At 36.0% G+C, this 19,381-nt stretch overlaps 1 protein-coding gene and 1 long non-coding RNA gene across 5 annotated transcripts in view; one reads left to right on the plus strand and one right to left on the minus strand.

The window, feature by feature from the left end:
* Positions 1 to 19,381, minus strand: part of FNDC3A (fibronectin type III domain containing 3A) — a 180,232-nt gene that overhangs the window by 76,949 nt on the left and 83,902 nt on the right. For 3 of the 4 annotated variants that reach the window (XM_047723391.1, XM_047723392.1, XM_047723395.1), the window contains exon 4: positions 5,526 to 5,602. In XM_047723391.1, the coding sequence (XP_047579347.1) occupies positions 5,526 to 5,602 (77 nt within the window). Of the gene's footprint in view, positions 1 to 5,525; positions 5,603 to 10,143; positions 10,246 to 19,381 lie in introns of those variants that run through there. The other variant, XM_047723393.1, reaches the window with a different exon arrangement.
* Positions 2 to 10,776, plus strand: LOC125096417 (uncharacterized). Its single transcript, XR_007126180.1, has 3 exons — positions 2 to 153; positions 3,982 to 4,225; positions 10,164 to 10,776. It is a non-coding gene; the product is annotated as an uncharacterized LOC125096417 (long non-coding RNA).

Consider the following 19,381-nt stretch of genomic DNA (forward strand, 5'->3'; position numbering starts at 1 on the left):
TCCCTTCCCCACATTATGAGATCTACAATCCCCTTCCTGTTAGGTACCCTCTCATCACCATAACAACCCACATTCCATAAAAAAACAGGGGAGCCATTAAAGAGAGGCAGAAGGACAGAACTTTTGATGCTGCTTTTTAGGTGTCCCATTCAGGTAGTCTCTAATCTTTTCTTGATAAGTCATTAATTTCATCACTAAAATATGAAGTGTTATTCTGTGCTGCAACGCTCTTAAGAGACTGTAAGTTAGTATTATTTGCCAGTAAATTAAGTTCCTTCTACTCCTATCACCATTTGCTTTCTGTGTTTTACAGTTTTTATTTTCCCATTTGGTAACTTAGTTTAGTTGGTACATATTCCTGCTTCTATTGAAGCAGGTCAATCTCTCACAAACCTCCCTTTCTTTTTAAACTACAAAAATACAACTCATTAAGGCTACGTCTAAAATTATGTTTGTAATTTTGTAGTTAAAGGCTACAGGGATACTTATTATATGTTTACAGAGAGTACCTTTAGGTTATAAACATTCAATGTAATTTTTTCCCTACCCTTTCCACGTTTTCTACATACTCATGATTAGAAAAATACACAACTATATTTAAAGTACACAACTATATTTGTTCTTTACCACAAAAATATTTTTTTCCACTGGCTTGTTTGCAAAATTAATATTCCTTTATGTTTAAGCATGTAATGAACAAGTTTTTCTTTCTGCATATCATTTGAACTAGCTTTAAGTCTATCATACTGGACAGTAACTTTCAGAGTTTCATGGTTAACAAAAAAATTATTTCTTAAGAAATAATGATTTCTAAAAACGATGATTCATTTTCTAATCCAACAATAAAAGCTATGTAACCAAAAAATTAAGTCTATTTTTAAAAAGATTATTATTTATTTATTTATTTGACAGAGAGAGAGAGAGAGAGAGAGAGATCCCAAGCAGGCAGAGAGGCAGGCAAAGAGAGAGAGGAGGAAGCAGGCTCCCCTGCTGAGCAGAGAGCCCAATGCGGGGCACGATCCCAGGATCCTGGGATCATGACCCAAGCCGAAGGCAGAGGCTTTAACCCACTGAGCCACCCAGGCACCCCAAATTAAGTCTATTTTAAGAGCTATTTTTGTTCACTAGTGGCAAAGGGGGGAAAACTGTCCTTAGTAACTCTACCCTTTTGATGGCAAGGGCATTTTACATCTTTATAAAGCAACCTTCTCTTCAAAACTTAAGGTCAACACGGGGCGCCTGGGTGGCTCAGTAGGTTAAGCCTCTGCCTCCGGCTCGGGTCATGATCCCAGGGTCCTGGGATAGAGCCCCGCATCGGGCTCTCTGCTCAGCGGGGAGCCCGCTTCCTCCTCTCTCTCTGCCTGCCTCTCTGCTTACTTGTGATCTCTGTCTGTCAGATAAATAAATAAAATCTTAAAAAAAAACAAACAAAAAACTTAAGGTCAACAGAATAGAATCATCCAGGTTCCCTCCCGTTACTTTTGACAAGAATGCTAAAATACAGAGCAATAAAGTATAAATATTGTAAAATAAACAATATTGCAGAACTCTGAATAAATTCACAAAGGAAGTATAATACAATATTAGCAACTTTAATATTAACAGAGGATTTGGATTTTACAAATCTTAAATAAGAAAAACAATTACTCCTTTAAAGTTACTGATACCCTGTCCTTGTCTAATTATTACTCTTAAAATGAAGTTAAGTATATGTACGAGTTAATGATGAGTCAGTATCTGAAGTGGTTCTAAACTTAATAGGGACATGCCATTGGTATAAACATTACAAATTTGAAGGTTGGTATATCCTAGGTAAATCATGATTTTTTTCATATTTTTCTCTTTAAAGTACTTTCATTAAATCTCGATCTGAATCTTAAATTAAGATCTATCTTTGGGATCTTTCACTTTTCTGCCCCACTATTCTCTTACGTACATATTACTATTTCCTCACTGATAAAGCTAAACAGTCCCAAAACTGGATTTTTATTTCTGCCGTATTTGCTTGCCTGACCTAACTTTTTAGGATGCATAAATTTGCTGAATCCTATCAGCACGGACTTATTACATAATAATATGGCAAAAGTATTATGTGACCTCCACCTATGCCCCTTAGATCACTGCTTTTCACCAAAAGATATACATTCATATACTTGGCAAGAGAGAGAGGTGAGGAGCCACAAGAGGAGGTAAGTACATTAAAGTCTAAAGGAAGACCATGGGTGATAGGTATTCATGCGTTTAGTATTTGTGCTATGTATGCAGGCGTTGAACTCACGACCTTGAGCTAAGACTTCTCTCTATTGAGAGAAATACCACCTGTACTTTATTATAGCCACCTATATGTCTTAGCATTTGGCTCAACTCCCAGCTTCTAGATTTGCTAAGATAATTATGTTTCCTTATATGTCAAGTTTTGGACAATGATTAAGTGCTTAGCTGTGCCCAGAACCTGATTCTTAAGTATTTTCTAAATTAGAAATTGTGTATGCTAGAAATGGTGGGTTATTTCCACAATGATGTCAAAATGCTAGAATACCCACTTACATAGTGGGTATTTAAATTATTTCAATGATGATGAGACTGCATCTTTGTTTATTGATTACTCCTGTGTACCTGAAAATGATATGTTTCCTACAGACAGTCTTAATCTTAAATTAAGGTAGGTAATAGTAGCCCACTAGCCTCACATAATCCTTCCAGTAAGATTACTATTAAAATTCATTCACTTGGGCGCCTGGGTGGCTCAGTGGGTTAAAGCCTCTGCCTTCAGCTCGGGTCATGATCCCAGGGTCCTGGGATCAAGCCCCACATAGGGCTCTCTGCTCAACAGGGAGCCTGCTTCCCCCTCTCTCTCTGCCTGTCTCTCTGCCTACTTGTGATCTCTGTCAAATAAATAAATAAAATCTTAAAAAAAAATTCATTCACTTATTTGACAAATATTTATGAAATATCTACTGTATTTGGGTTACCATAGAATAAAAAAAAATCAAAAGGCAGCGCCTATGCTCAAGGAACTTAAAATCCCGTAAAATTCCACAATTATGATACTAGGTGGCATTTAATTTATAACCAAGAGATGGTACAAATAACTTGATCTAGGTCCTCAAGGATGGGTAAACTTCTAAAAGGGAGAAATGAGCAAATGAGTAACATTCCCCAGATTACAGCATTAACAAAACCATGGAGAAAGGAAAACATCAAAGGAGCATATGAATACAGGCATACTTTATTTTACTGTGCTTTGCCTTACTAAGCTTTGCAAATACTGCATTTTTAAAAAAATTCAAAGTTTGTGGCAACCTTGTGTTGTGCAAGTCTACTGGTGCCATTTTTCAACAGCATTTGCTCATTTGGTGTTTCTGTGTCACATTTTGGTAATCCTCACAATACTTCACAATACTCCCTCCCCCGTTCCCTCCCTCTTCTTCTTCTTCTTCTTTTTTTTTTTTTAAAGCAGGCTCAATGTAGGGCTTGAACTCATGACCTTAAGACTGAATCCCAAGTTCTCCCAACTGAGCCAGCCAGGTGTCCCTCAAACCTTTTCATTATTATTTTATTTGTTAAGGTGACCTGTGATATTATTACTGTATTGTTTTAGGTGCTATAAACTGCACCCATATAAGACGGTGGACTTAACTAGTAAGTGTGTGTGTTCTAACTGCTCCATCAAATGGCTATTCCCCCATCTCTTTCCATTTCCTCAGGTCTATTTCCCAAGACCTGTAGCAGTAGCAACAATACTGAAATTAAGCCATGTAGACTCCTACTTGACCTTCAAATGTCACTTTTCCAAAGAGGCCTATTTTGACTACCCTATTTTAAAATGTAACCAAGGTCTATTTTCTTTCCTTTTCCACCCCCACTGCTTACTACCTAACGTACTACATAATTTATCCATGTGTTATATGCTTATGGTTTTCTTCTCCCCACAAGAATGTTAACTACAGAGAGACAGATGTTTTTGCCTTTTATTTACAGATACATCACAATCATCTAGAAGACTGCCTGACATACATGAGCACTCAATACATATCTGTTGAACACTGCTGAGTACAGGAACTGTAAGAGTTCAAAAATCTTCTCAGAAGAAAAAAATTATTAAACTGTGAGAAATTCATTAAAAGGATATACATAGTGTGCCATGAGAACCCACAGGAGAGACATCTGGAAACATTCAAGGAAAGCTACTTCATGAAGGTCATGACTGAATGAAATGAGAAGGGTAGGAATCTGCCATAAAAATAAAAGTACTGCTAGGTGTGAGAAAAGCTGGATACTCTTTAGTTGCACTGAAATAAATTGTCAGTAGCACCAAATACAGAGCTTAGTGGAGAAAGGTCTGAGAAGGAGCAACCACGTAAAGTAGAAAGAATCAGAACAGTGTTATGTCAAGGAAATTTGGGGTAAACTGTATCAGTAGTGTCAAATGTTTAGGGGGTCACAAAAAGGGTAAGGCTGGAAAAAAGGCCTTTTGAGTTTGGACCATATCAGAGAGCAGATTTAGTAGGATAACACAGAACCTTCAGTATGTCAAACAAAAGTAGAGATAGCTTCTGAAAAGCTTACAGATACTTTGAAATGTTACATGTTATCATCCTATCTTCTGGTTAGGACACAGAAGACTTAAGGAAGTTGATTTGTCTAAGGCCACACAGCCAGCAAGGGCTTGAAATAAGAAATGGATCCAGCTTTTCTGACTCTAATTCTCATATGACTTCTATTCTCCTCACCAACATGGTCTTCTTTTGCTGTCATTCACAGTGGTGGGCTTCATAGTATGGGCAGTTAATCTATCACAATATCCCACCAATATTCTGACATAATCATGAAGGAAGTAAAAGAGGACCTGAAGAAAATTTCAAGTGTAACTTCAGTGCTTAAAAAAAAGAAACTGAATTATTTCTAAAAAGGATATGAGGCAATGAAAGCAGACTACACAGAATCTTAGTACCAGATGATACTCAGAATACCTGAGCCCTTACATTTAATTCAGTTTGCCTGTGCAAATAAGTTAGCTGTATTTTATTCTTTAAGTCAGGGCTTCCCAAGTGGTGCATAGGAAAGGACTGTAAATGTGTGATGATACTGATTCCCTTACCCTTTAGGGCTGATGGTCTATAGGTCTAAATTTTCTTCTATGTACCACAATGTGCCATATAATTATTATGGGTGTTCATGAGATATTTTATGAATACAGATGGAACACTGTCTAGGGTTACTTCCAAGCACCTTTAAACCTTAAGATATTACTTACATTATCACATATTCAGGGAAATAAAGCTCCAGAATTAATTTTCTATAATAATTCAACACCCAAAGCCAAGGCCAAATGATAATGCTGTCAATTTCATTTCTCCTCCTTTCCAAATACACTAAATATGTACTAGAAGTGAAATAGATACCAAAAGATATATTGTACCAGGTAAGCTTCAGTACTGAAATGGTATTTTTTATCTAAATTAAACAGTAATATTTGCTCCCTACTATATAGATAGATAAAGAAAAAAACCACAAACACATACCTGTGGGGCGTATCCAGGAGGCACATAAATAGGAGGCACAGAACCATTTGGGGACATCATTGGAACCTGAGCAGGACCTGAATGGATCACAGAAATGATGTGTTAATCCAGGATTACTTAGCAAGCTAACATTGAAAACAATCTGAATTCCACTTTGAATACTTCGTCTAAACTACATGCTTGGGGAGCCTGGGTGGCTCAGGCATTAAGCGCCCGCCTTTGGCTCAGGCTGGGATCCAACCCCATGTCAGGCTCCCTGTTCAGTGAGAAGCTTGCTTCTCTCGTTCCCACACTCCTTGCTTCTGTTCCCTCTCTCGCGGTCTCTCTCTGTCAAATAAATAAAATCTTTTAAAAAAATGAAAATTAAAAAAAGATAAACCGAATGCTCAAGTTAACAGTAACTATATTACTATGAAAAGAAATTCAGATGATTCAACTGCTATAAAACATAAGAATATATTTTGTAAAGTGCACTGATTATTTTTTACCTGCAATTGTGTTTTTTTTTTTAACCTGTCTGATCATCAAAAGAGTCACCTGGGGAGCTTTTTAAAACACAGATTTCCAGGCTCCTAGAGATTCTTTATTATACTTACAGAGGGGTCTTGAGTCACTATACTTAGTTACAAATACATCTGGTGAATCTTATGATTACGCAAATTAAGAAACACTGACCTAGAGGGAATCAACCTAAACTTTGCATATAAAAATCAATGAAAGATACAAAAAAGCAAAATTCTAAAAAGCAATAGGAAAAAAAAAAGTCAAGATGGACGAGCAATAAGAGAAAGAAGAGTCAGAAATTTGGGACTTCTCTGTTAGTTTTCAAAACCTCTTGTGTAATATGTAAGTAATATTTGTGGGGACTTGAGAACAAAATTAGAAAAATACTGAACATGCATATTTAGCCAAGGAACAATTCTTGTTTCTTAAACCAAAAAGTTCCCCCCAAAAAGAGAAAGTTCAGCTTATCTTATTCTACATTTTCTTTCACTTTTACTGTTATCCTTTCCAGATAACTTTTATAAATATTATCTCATTTATCTTCTCTCAACATTTGTGGGATAAAATAGGCATTTTGGGAAGGTGTGTTTTATTTTTTCTAGTAACAAGTCTTACTTGCTTTATGTAACTTTTTTTAAAAAAGAAGAATCTCACCTTCAGATCCTTTTTACTTTGTAACTTCAGACTGCACTGTCCCCTCACCCATTAGTTTTTAGTAGCTTGAAATTAAACCCTCTCAAGGAGCCTCACTCATTTTTTAGGAATAAATGTACCCAAGAGTCTAATGAAGAATGTAATGGAGGAAGAGTTCTTTTTATATGTGGAATTTCAATCTGCAGAGTACATATAATGGATATCAGTTATAAAAGAAAAGAAAGAAGAAAAGCTAAATCATAGAGCAGAAAAGAAATAAATTTCACTGGTAATATTACACATACTTCAGGAAAACAGAATGAAGAGCATGGAGGTTAGAGCAAAACCGGAATACAGCCACTCTCCTCTTTTCAGGGAAGGAAAGGAGTGACAAGCAAGCAACAAAGTAGTTGATGGTTGGGGTAGGGGAAAGACGGTGAGACACAGGGAAGGAAAGAGAAAAGAGCATGTACGAAAAGGTGGGTGTGGATGGGGCACCTGGGTGGCTCAGTGGGTTAAGCTGCTGCCTTCAACTCAGGTCATGATCTCAGGGTCATGGGATCGAGTCCCGCATCGGGCTCTCTCCTCAGCAGGGAGCCTGCTTCCCTCTCTCTCTCTGCCTGCCTCTCTGTCTACTTGTGATCTCTCTGTCAAATAAATAAAATCTTAGGAAAAAAAAAAAAGGTGGGTGTGGGAGGGTAAATGCTGAACAGTGGTGAGGGAAGAAGAAAAGGACAGAGGAGGAGAAAACACAGGCAAGAAAGGAGGGGAGGGGACAGAGGAGGAGAGGTAACTGGAGAAAGGGAAGGGTGAAGAAGCGTGAGTGAGGAGGGTTGGAACAGAGGAAGAGAAGGGGGGGAAGAGAGAAAAGTGGAGGGAGAGGAATGAAAGAAGAGATAGGGAGGGGAAGAGAGGGAATAGGTTTAAGACTCAAATGGGCATGAGGAAGTAAGGAGCTTATTATGTGTGTGTGTCTGTGTAGGGGCAACTACCGAATTATGCTATATATGGCTATAAAATAGCTTTTCTTTTTTAAGAAGATTTTATTTATTTATTTAGCAGAGTGTGAGCATGAACAGGAGGCAGGGAGGTGGGCAGAAGAAGACATAGACTCCTCACTAAGCAGGAGGCCCGATGTGGGATTCAATCCCAGGACTCTGGGATTACGACCTGAGCTGAAGGCACAGCTTAACCGACTGAGCCACCCAGGTGCCCCTAAAAATAACTTTTCAACAAAATATTCTTCCCATTCCAAACAGCCCACCAAATACATGAAGTTGTTTGTAATATTTTCTTAAAATAGCTAATTATATATAGTTAATACTAACTTACTATATATGCTAGGCCGTGTTCTTTTTTCTCCAAATAATCATTCTACCAGCAGGTAAGTATTATTATTATTACTCCCATTTTTTCCATGTGGAAATTAAGGCAGAGAGGTTAAGCTTGCCCTAGTGGTAGCAAGAGGATTTAAAACCAGACAGTTTCATTTAAGAATACTATGCATTACTGGAAACTGATGTAATTTGAGGCTCCAAAGCTTCTAAGGAAAATTAAGGTCTTTGTTATCTTTAAAAAAAAAAAAAAAAAAAAAAAGAAAGGCAAAACAAAATTTTCCTACATTTAAGCCAACATTAACCTATTAACTTACAAAATAAAACTTGAGAGGTGCTTTATACCTCTAGGCAAGAAAGGGTTTATCCAAAACTTACTTTTAACTTCTCTATACTGGACTCAAGAGAAAATGAGAACAGTTTTAAGAAAATTCTAGTTTGCATCTATTAGCTATTTTACATAAACCTACAGTAAACTAGCTTTATGAATCCTGAAACTGGCTTAAATATTATTCATAATATGTGAAATTTAGCTGGGAACCAGAAAGAGAATTCATCAAAATCCTATTTGTAATCTTAGTAAAGAAAATCAGTATTTTTGAGCTTCTACTAAATGTGCCACAGACTGTGCTTCCTTTCAAATGTTGTCAAATTTAATTCTTACAGCAAGTCATCAGAATAGGTTTTTGTTATTTTTCAGCCTCCAGAATAAAAAATAAGTTACTGCTGATTATATTTAAAATTGCAAAACTACATAACTGCTTGGATTGCCCTTCTTTTACTAAAAATATAAATACATAAATACTATATAATTACAATTCAAACCATATACTTTGAAAGCTGCTTTATAGCTTATATTTTAGTAGAACAAAATTCTACTCTATTCTTTAAATATATTTAAGTGTGATACTGAAAACAGAACAGAACAAACCCAACCTAAAATAAACCAGCAGTAAATACATTACTAGTTGCAGTCCAGGAATAACTATTAACTCATTTCCCTAAGAAGTAATCATTTCACTCTAGCAAGTAAATTTTCTTATCCTGAGGCAGAAATGGTACATGGTTCATTTTTTTAGAGACAATTCACGGATACTGTTTTTAATTTCCAAAATACTGGCGTGAAATAACATCCAACACTGAACACATAAAACTCCCATTATGTAAACCTAGTAAATACAATTTAGAACTACAATATTTACAGCACCACTTCAGTTGCTATTTCTACCTACAAGAGCAAACCCCTAAAACCTTGCATGCTTAATGATGCAAATGTTCATCTACCCGCTTAGCTTCGCCAATACTTTTATTGTTGGCATAAAATACTGAAAATACTAAAAGATTAACTACAAACCCTGTAAATGCAGTGAAGCGGGGGGTGGGGGATGAGGGGGTTATTCTGTCCTAGTAAAGAAGCCAAATCTGTTACAGATTGTACCACAAAATGCACATCTGGAACAAGAGTAGCTTTATCTGAACAACTGTAGATACACCCAGGAGCTCCTTAATAATCTACATGATCTAAACAAAATCTACCCCCAAACATAAAGCTATTAAAATCATTTTAAGGGCATTATTTCCTATTCTAAAACCCTGCAGAGGAGCAAACAATGCTTATTCACCAAATGTCTTAGGAAATTTGAGAAGCCCCTCACGTCCATTCCTTAAAAAGTGCCATCAATAACTTAATAAAGATGATATTTCATCTACTGTAAGTTAAATTCTTTATTTTTCTTTAGCATACATTCACATTTAAAGAGGGTTTTTTTTTTTTTTGATGAAACTACAAATCTGAGTTTAAATTCTTAAAATGCAACGGGCTGCTGACGTGCTACACATTCTCTTTATAAGCAAGCTTTCACAATGGCTTCCAAATAATCTGGTGCCAATATTCATTACTTCAGTGGTAAAAAGAAAAACCTAGTAAAATAAAAGCGCTGGAAAGGAATACTCCATGGAATATAAAATCAGCCCATCTCCAAACAGAGTCTAATCTTTTTATAACTACATGGCCACAATTTAAATTATTTTTACTGCCACAGATTTGGCATCTATTGAAAAAACACACACGGCACGACTTTAGATTAATACAATGCTTTCTATGTTTTAAAATAGAAGAATGTTCAAAAATAGTCAGCAAATCTTACCACTCATTTTGTTTTTACAGTAGCAGCAGAGAACAAAATCCAACAAGGAAACAGCGTAGCACACGTTAACAGCTTTAATTGGAGAACAGTTCCGCTGTTTTTTTTTTTTTTTTTTTTGCAAAGCAGTGAGAGGAAAAGATCCTTTGACCGAGTCACGTGATGCTTCTCACGTGACTTGCAGTGACCCGCGGAAAGGGAAAGGGGAAAAAAGCAAACATTCCCGCTGTCAGCGTTTGGGATATAGTAAATGATTAAATGGTTTCTACTGCTAATGCCTTGAATTTTGCGATCATTCAGACTTCCCCGTGAACTAACCCAAAAGCTCATCAAAATACATGTACAGAAATATGTATCTGCTGTAAAACCATCCTTTTTGTTTTCACTTCCCTCCTATATGATAGGCATTATCTTCTAATTCAGTTTTTATTATTCAGTCTGCTACTTTCATTTATAAAATTTGTTATTTGTAACATTTATTAATTGAGGATTCGCTCTGAAATGTCCTTCTGTAACTTGATCCACTCTCCATGCTTAACCATTAAAGAATGCCCACAGCACAATTGTCTATAGAATATTGGCTTGATCAATGTGTTCCTCAAACCTGGGTTTTATGTCTCAGGCTGGCCTTTGCCTCTCAAGTTAATAAAGGCTACCACTTTAAGGGCTGTTTTTACTTTATTTCTAATTTTGTTTTGTTGTTGTATGTTTATTTTAAGATTTAACATGGACATTAATACGGATACTTGATGGATGGCATTCTTGCTCAAGTCCACAAAATCTTAAAAGACAGGCCACACACTTCGGGATTAAGGCACTCTACCAAAGCTCCCCTGGAGACCAGGAAAGAGACTAAAGATGTTACAAGTGAGGGGAAGAAGACTGAGGTCTTTTCATTACTTTATGGTGCTATGTAAACTAAGGAAATTTATTAGTAGCTAATACAAATGTATAGGTAATGATAATGATTGTGATTTGTTTACAAGTTGCACAGTGGAAAGAAAATAAATTTTGGTGTCAAAAGATTTAAGTTTTAATAAAAGCTTCAATATTTTTTAGCAAGGCGATTTACTGCTCTTCTTTGAGATTGTTTCCTTCTGTAGAAAGGTTAAAATAATCAAGCTCACAGCATTGTTGTGAGAATCAAATTACATATATTTAAAGTACTAAGTATACTGGTTGGCACGACTCAATAAATGATAGTTATTATTATAAATAAAAGCGTGATTGCTCTGTGTTTTCAAAAATAATTATATATTGCAGAGTATGTCCAGGCACCATTTGGAGTGATTTTCATGAGTTAACTAAGTCTTTACAATAACTGAAGGAGGTATCAATGATAGGTAGGGAAAGTGAAGCAGAGTGCATGCAGTTAAGTAACTTGTCAAGGGCACACAAAGAGACAAAGCCAGGATTATCTAATGATAAGGCTATAGTTAAAAAATGTGTGTGTGTGTGTGTGTGTGTGTGTGTGTGTGTGTAATGATCAAAGCCCCACTCTCCCAAGAATGTGGAAAAGAACTAGCAAGAGATATAACCTAGAGCAACAGGTTTCAGTAAATACATGTCAGACACCTCAGAGGAGGTAAGACACTAAAGGACCATTTTCAAAAGTGGCAAAGGGTAATTGTTAATTTCAAAGTCCTTATAGAAAGGCAAGGCTCCTGAAGAACAAGGCTTGAGAGTAAAGATTGTCCTGATCTCAACAGAATCTGCTTATAAATGCTGAATTCAGCCACTCAGCAAATTTAACCATTCCTCTCATCTTCAGCCCTTAAACAAAAAGCAATCCCTGGCAGCCCACTTCCTCATTTTCACTCATGTTCTCACACAGCTATGTTTCCATTTCTTGACTTTCTTATTGATGATAGCTTTCTCAATTCTTTCCACTGAGCTCACTAGAACCTTTTTCCCTATTATAAAAAAAATTCCTTCACATCCTCAACCTTTTCACAGAAGACTTATTGATATATTTCCTTTATATGAAATCTGGCTCCCCCCCCAGGACAATTTTTCTAGTTGCCCCTGGGAGCAGGCTTCCCATTCTCTCCCGAGGCAGTTTCCAGACACCCCAAGGCTGCTTCCCATTACCACTGTTGTTCCTGTTTCATGCTTAAGTTTCTTTTTCCTTGAGATCATGTCATATGAGTAGATCACCCTCTACCTCTTTTCACTGCTGTCATATGCAGTTCTCATTTACTAAAAACTTTGGCACCGTGTTCACAGTTTTTTCCATAAGCACAATGACTTCAATGTCCAAAAAACTCAGGATCAAACTTTCTGGAACTCTTCTATTCTGTTTTTAGTAACTCATGTTCAAAGACACATCCTGGAACTTATCATTTAGAATTCCACTATCTCATCTTTGAAATCTTAGACTTTCATTCAGTCTCTGGCCACCACATCTATCTTTCATTTCTCCATTTTCTCTTCAACATTTGTTCTTTCTCATAATGATTTCCCTTTCCTCTTGATCGAACACTGCCTTCACTGCCTTATTTCCTTTCCCATGGATGTCTTCCTTTTATATCCTCTCCCCCACAAAGTCCCCAATTTTAGCCAGATAATTAACTTCTCTTAGATATGAACTGTAGAAATCAAATGGTACTCAGACTGTCATGTTTGAAAATTTAGTTATTTCCAACCTTAACTTAGCCATCAGCATTGTTTAGGAATCCTTTCAGAAATTTATCCTTGGTTAATAGCCTATCCTGTTTTCTAGAGTGATTATCAAAGATCTCCACCACCCTTTAAGGACTTGCCCAACCTGACCTCAATCACATATGTCAAAATTTTCTCACCTCTTTCTTCTATCTTCAGAAGAATCACTGTCTCTTTATTAGGTCAAAGCTTTCTCCTCACTTTATTCTTGACCTCATTTTCACTTTGTCCTTGACTAGCTCTTTGCTCTATTGTTATTTCTGTCCCATTCTCTATTTTCAACCCTTCTAATAAGATTTTAGTTCTCCACCCTCATTATCCTTACAGTTGCCATAGCGTTCTAATGATCAGGACTGGTGACATGGTCCACACCTTCAAAAATTCTTCAGTTATAATAAGGACAATGTAAAGTAGACATATTTCATATTTCCTAAAGACCCTGTTAATTCAACAATGTGCATCAAACAATTTTCCCAGAAGAATAAGCAAAGAGAAAGGATGCATCAATAATGTTACAATTATAGGAATGCATTCTGCAGTGATGAGCATATTCTTCATTTTCCCTTTCTTACCTGATTATATGAGAATTCTAGCAAACTTAAAATGCACCTGGTTTTTATTTTTTATTTTCAAAATACTGTCTCAAAACATTTTGCAGAGGGTTCTCTTAATCAATAGCCTGACATGTCATAGCAATTGTCTGGACTTTCTGATAACATTTTAACACATTAACTATTAGTATTCTTGAACTATTGATTTTCAGGTAGATTTGTCAATACAAGCACAGGTGGCATTTGGGTGAGAATGTTTATATGCACTTTTATATGCACTTATTGGGTCCCAGGCACTGGTGTAAGTGGTTTATAGATTATTTATATATAGAATACTTATAATCTCTCTATATATTATTTATAGATTATTAACTCATTTAAGTGGCATCATATCCCTCTGAAGTGGGATAACTATTATTTCCATTTTCTGTAAGGAAACTAAGATACAAAGAGATTAAGTAACTTTAAAGGTCTCACAGTTAGTAAGCTGTCAAAAGAATTGGGTGTTCTAGCTTTGAAATCTGTGTTTTTTCACCACTACATTATACTGCCCCTCTTGTTTGGATATAACTTGTATTACAAATTATAAAATGAATGAGAAAACTGCAGCATAATAATACCAAAATTTACTTGAAGATAAACTACAAATAGAAAAGCACCAAACATTTGGATAAAAGACCCCACACAATACACCTCAAATATGTGCTAGTTACACATAATGATAACAAAGCAAAATGCACCTAAATAGATCTCACTGAAACTCTTGGGAAGACTCTAAAAGTTTTTAGTTAAATGAGAGATATCTTACGGAAAACAGTGAATGACAAAACAGCCAAAACTGTTTCAAAAGTAACTTAAGGAGATTTAAAAGAAACATACGGCAACAAAAACAAAAGCTAAAAAACCCCCTTAAAATAACATAACTGAACAAAACAAAACTCAAAACAAAAGAGCTGACAAACTAAAGAAAGGGAACACTAATATAGAAAATATGTATGAGGACTAAGGCTAGTCTTACGCCCTCTAGAGGTGGGCCATAAAACCTCTCTGGTTCGTATGAATTGAAATAAGGTTAAAAATAAGACATCAAGGACCACACTGTCAAGCTAGTCCTTGCCTTCTGCTGATCAAGTGTCTCAAACTGCCATAAAGCATAGCCCCAATTATTTGGCTTGAAAAAAACTAAAGCAGGTATAGTCCAATGCTGACTTCTGCCATATATAAAATTCAGTAATGCATCAATAAATGTCTTAACTTTTAGCAATGTATCCCAAAAAGCAGTTGCAAAATAAACAGCCAAGATAGCAAGAGAGCTGAATCAGGTGATTGCAGAAAGGGATTGTTAGCTATGAGGCAAATTAAAGTTGGAAGAGTTAACTTTCATTTTATAAAAATCTTTCTGGCAATAAATAAACAAGATCAGTTGTTTATTAAGGCTGTTCTTAGATGGAAATCAGTCTGGGTCATTTGCATGTTAAAAAATTAAAGGTGCAGCCTCATTCAGCTCAGTGGTTTCAAATCATTAAGACATTAATTAAAAAAAAAGACATTAAGAGTGGGAATGTGAAATACATCTCATTCCACTCCTCTACAAATAAAAATCTAATTCTTCAAAAGACTATGATTGTGATCCTGACTCTTGAGGTAGTATTAGGCATACAGGTCCTGCATTAACATCTAAATAACATGTGTTAAGCTCATGCAGCTTAGACCGTAGCTGATGCATGTCCATGTAGTCAAGGGACCTAGGAAAGGTCAATGACATCTGCAACTAATCAAGTCCTCTATGGGAAGACTCCCTTGCTGGGGATTACCGGACAATGATAGATGCAAATAATCTCAGGAAGATAAGGGGTGCAAAGAGTCAGAACCTATAACTTTGTTTGCGGGAACAAGTCAAACTTTGTTTCTTTTAAATCTCTCTGATTTCCTTGCTTATGTTTTTCCTCTTTTCCATGTAGGGGCCTCAGTCACCTTGCAGATCTGGCCACGTCATAGCATTTTCTTTTTCTATAATTTCATAATTTCCCGCTTTAGTATATTAAACTAAGGTATCAACTTAATAAAAGTTTTACTTTACATGGTTCATGCCAATGGAAAACAAATGTGAGGATCATCCTAAAACCAGGTATGTCTTTGGACTGACTTGGGTTGAGGGCAGCTGGATGAAGAGGCTAATATTGGCTAGAGACTGGTCAACAGAACAGAGTTATGTGTGTTCTGATGCAGTATTTCCCAGGTGTTTTGATTTATGTGGCAGTAAAATTTTTTTTAAAGATTATTTATTTATTTGACAGAGAGAGAGAGAGAGAAAGAGATCACAAGTAGGCAGAGAGGCAGGCAGAGAGGAGGAAGCAGGCTCCCTGCTGAGCAGAGAGCCCGATGCGGGGCTCGATCCCAGGACCCCGAGATCATGACCCGAGCCGAAGGCAGAGGCTTAACCCACTGAGCCACCCAGGTGCCCCTATGTGGCAGTAAAATTTTAAAACAAATTCTGGGGAATCATTAAGGTAATCAGCTTTTTATAAGGCTAAATTATGACACTAAAGGGAAAGAAGAAAAATTAAGAACAGAAGGACGTCTGTTATATATTATTCCATCATTCATAAAGAATTTTTTTTTTTTTTAAGATTCTATTTATCCACTTGAGAGAGAGTGAGAGAGAGAGAGCGTGAGGGGGAGAAGGTCAGAGGGAGAAGCAGACACCCCGGGGGGCTGGGAGCCTGATGTGGAACTCGATCCTGGGACTCCGGAATCATGACCTGAGCCAAAGCAGTTGCTCAACTAACTGAGTCACCCAGGCACCCCATCATCATTCATAAAGAACATTTAACCTCAAAACAGAAGGGACTTAACTTAGAATAATAAAAAAAAAGTCTTTAAATAAATTTAGTCCAGTGAAAAACCCCTACATTATCCTAATTTTTCCCATTTCTTAGACTGGTGAAATGTCCCTAAATCTATGGACAAGGATTTGGGAATAACTCTTAGGAGTAGGAGAAATAGGATTTGTTTTTGAGTCCGGTTAAGCTCTGGTGATACAAGTGGGAGAAAAGATAGCAGAGGCAGGATAACCATATCATCGTCATCCGACCTAGGACACTCCTGAAAGTGTAAGAACAGCCTAAAAATCATTAGAATTACATTATTTGGAATAATTCTTTATTGATTGACAAACTGCTTTTATTACACTGAAGGACATGAAAAGCTCTATTGAAAATATTAAAAAATAAAATGCTTTATTAAAATCAAATATATTAAGGAATATTTTATGGACTTCTTTATATTGAATATCTCGACATTACAGTAGTGTTAATGGAACAATTATTCTTAGTACATATCCATGTATTTTAGTCAATCTGTTAGCTGTATCTGTGTCTTAACGCCCCATCTCTGGTATGTGACTGAAAATTTTCTTTTTTCAATAGTCTCATTTTTAATTTTTTCATAAAACTGCCTGCAACTGTTATATTTTATGGTTAAGAACTTTGAAATTATTGATACCGTCAATTGACTCTTTTCTGTAATATTTTAAGACTACAATATTTATATTCAGAGAATACTCTGATTCTTAGGTGCCATCTGGTAAGCTGGGAGCCAATTCTGCTAAGTAGAGGATATTCATAATACTATTTTTTTCTTACTGAAATGTATAAACATTTCACTCCAAATACTTTCACTGGAACTATAATACCTTCAAAATTTTAACAAACACAACTCACTGAATTGTCTCTATGCTTCTTTTGAATGTTTCAACAAGTTTAGGTTTTTTTTTGTTTTGTTTTGTTTTTAGCTCACTGTTGCTGAAAGGGTTTATTGCAAAATTAAAAAAGCACTGCCAATATTAAGCAGTTATAGATTTATACAATAAATGACAAAATCATTCAGAACTTTTCCCCCCATATATTCTGTGGCAGGGATATTTAGATTTTATTTCCTGCATGTATTTCATATTCATCTAACCTAAAAGCTTCCCATTGGACACCTCCAACCAGTAAGCATTGTAATGCCAAGGGGCCAGAGAGGGCAGCAGCATCACATACTTCTTCAGTAGCCACCACCACCAGGAGACTGGAAGATGTTAGCAGATCCTAGCCCTCTATATCCAAGAACATTTTATTTTACTTCTAACTACCTTAACTGCTATCCTTGACTTGTTTAGTAAGGGTCAGAAAAAAGAAACAATTTACTCTGGTTGCCTTTAAGATTTAATCATAGGTTGAAGTGAATACTAGAGATGGATATACTGCTTACCAGAGGAAATCATGGCAGAAGCTGGAAATACAAAATGGCAGACTAGATGCATCACAGCTTATTTTAATGGAACCACTAATTATATTCTGTTAAACAATGAAAAGTCTGGAACAAATGTTAAACTGCCTAGACACCAAGATAAGAGGTATAAACTGGGACTGTCCTAGACAAACTGGGACCAATAGTCATCCTATTAATAGTGGATGCCTATTTGATAAGTCTACAAAACACCTGGTAACATTTATTCACTTGAGGCAGACAATTAGTACAGGCCTTAAGTCTAGTAATTTAACAAATTGGTGATCATAATTTGGGAACAGAATAAGGCAGACAGTTACAGAAGAAAGAGAAAAGATCAAGGTCATTATTCACTGCTTAGATGTTTAAGGGCTTTTTCCATAAAAATGTATTATTCTTTTTTAAGGCTGGATAAAGTAGACTGCTTAAATTAGGGGCCTAAGCAGGATTCAGAATTATGGATAATTTCATTTATCTGGGTACAGCTAATTGAAAATTTCTATAATTAGATATACTAAGCATTTAGATTTATTAGTGATAAGCACACCAAGTAGAAAAGTTTGAAGAATAACATACCATGGTTAGACTTTATCTTTAGCACTAAATGGAACTGTATACAGATAAAAAAAATTTGAAGAAGGAAATGTATTTATTAAGTACCTGTTTCTAAAGAAGTTATTTTTAGTGCTCTTGTTTAGAAAACTACAAAGGCTGTGGTATTAATGTGCATATATGCACGTTGTGAATACTACTTTTAGTATCAGTCTAATATGAACAATGATGAATCATTCTTTGTTATTCTAGTAGGAAATAGTGCTTGGATTTTACTGCAGCACATTAGATTAACTATCTCTCAATAACTGCACACCCACACGCTGACATCACACTGGCAGTGATATAGATCAATGACGCAAATCCTGTCAGGATGAAACATTAAGGCCACAAAGGTTGAAAAAAAAATGTCCACATGACAGAGCAAACCAGTCACCCAACATGCACGGACTGCATTAAATCAGAATTGCTGATGTTAAAAGGGGTTGTGATAGGTTCTTTTCACATAATAGCTAAGCTTCTTAATTTTAATTATAGACTTCCCACATTACTGACTCTATATTTATCTTTACGTTTCCTCACAGCTTCTGTGATTTAAGATCTGGACCTTCTAAAACATGTCTTAAGGTTCTACCAGCCACATGAGTTTTCTGGAAAATGGCTTCTGTAGCCACTCTTTAGACCGATCTTCTGCAGGATATGCCACCATTTATTAAGCTTTTTATATAAAATGTCATGCCTGATAAATAAATTTACATTTAAATTCGGAGCTACACAAAATTACATTCTGTGCCCTCACAATTTACTGCTACACAGAGACTCTTACATTGTCATCTTCTTTGGGCTTTCACAACTTTTAGTTTTATTGAAATCAAAATATTGATTTTTTTAAAATAGTTTTTTAAAAAAAAGATGGATTGGAAAAGATGTTTATTATGAGTACAATATATGAGGTTTCAAAATATCTTTCTCCTGCATTAGCCCACCAAGAAACAGAGTTCTCCTATTCCCTAACAGGAATAGAACTTACCCTGGAGGCTTGCCACAGAATGTTCACATTGTCCTGTATGGTCTTCTAAGAAGAAATTAAGCCTCTAAACTTAAACACTAACATTCTTTTCCCTCAAAGACAGGAGAACTGGAAAGCCAAAGGGAGATCAGAGCTGGGGAGGTAAGTTTAATACCTTTTGTTCTATCATCATTAA

Source organism: Lutra lutra, chromosome 3, assembly GCF_902655055.1.
Source record: "Lutra lutra chromosome 3, mLutLut1.2, whole genome shotgun sequence".
Classification (NCBI taxonomy): Eukaryota; Metazoa; Chordata; class Mammalia; order Carnivora; family Mustelidae; genus Lutra; species Lutra lutra.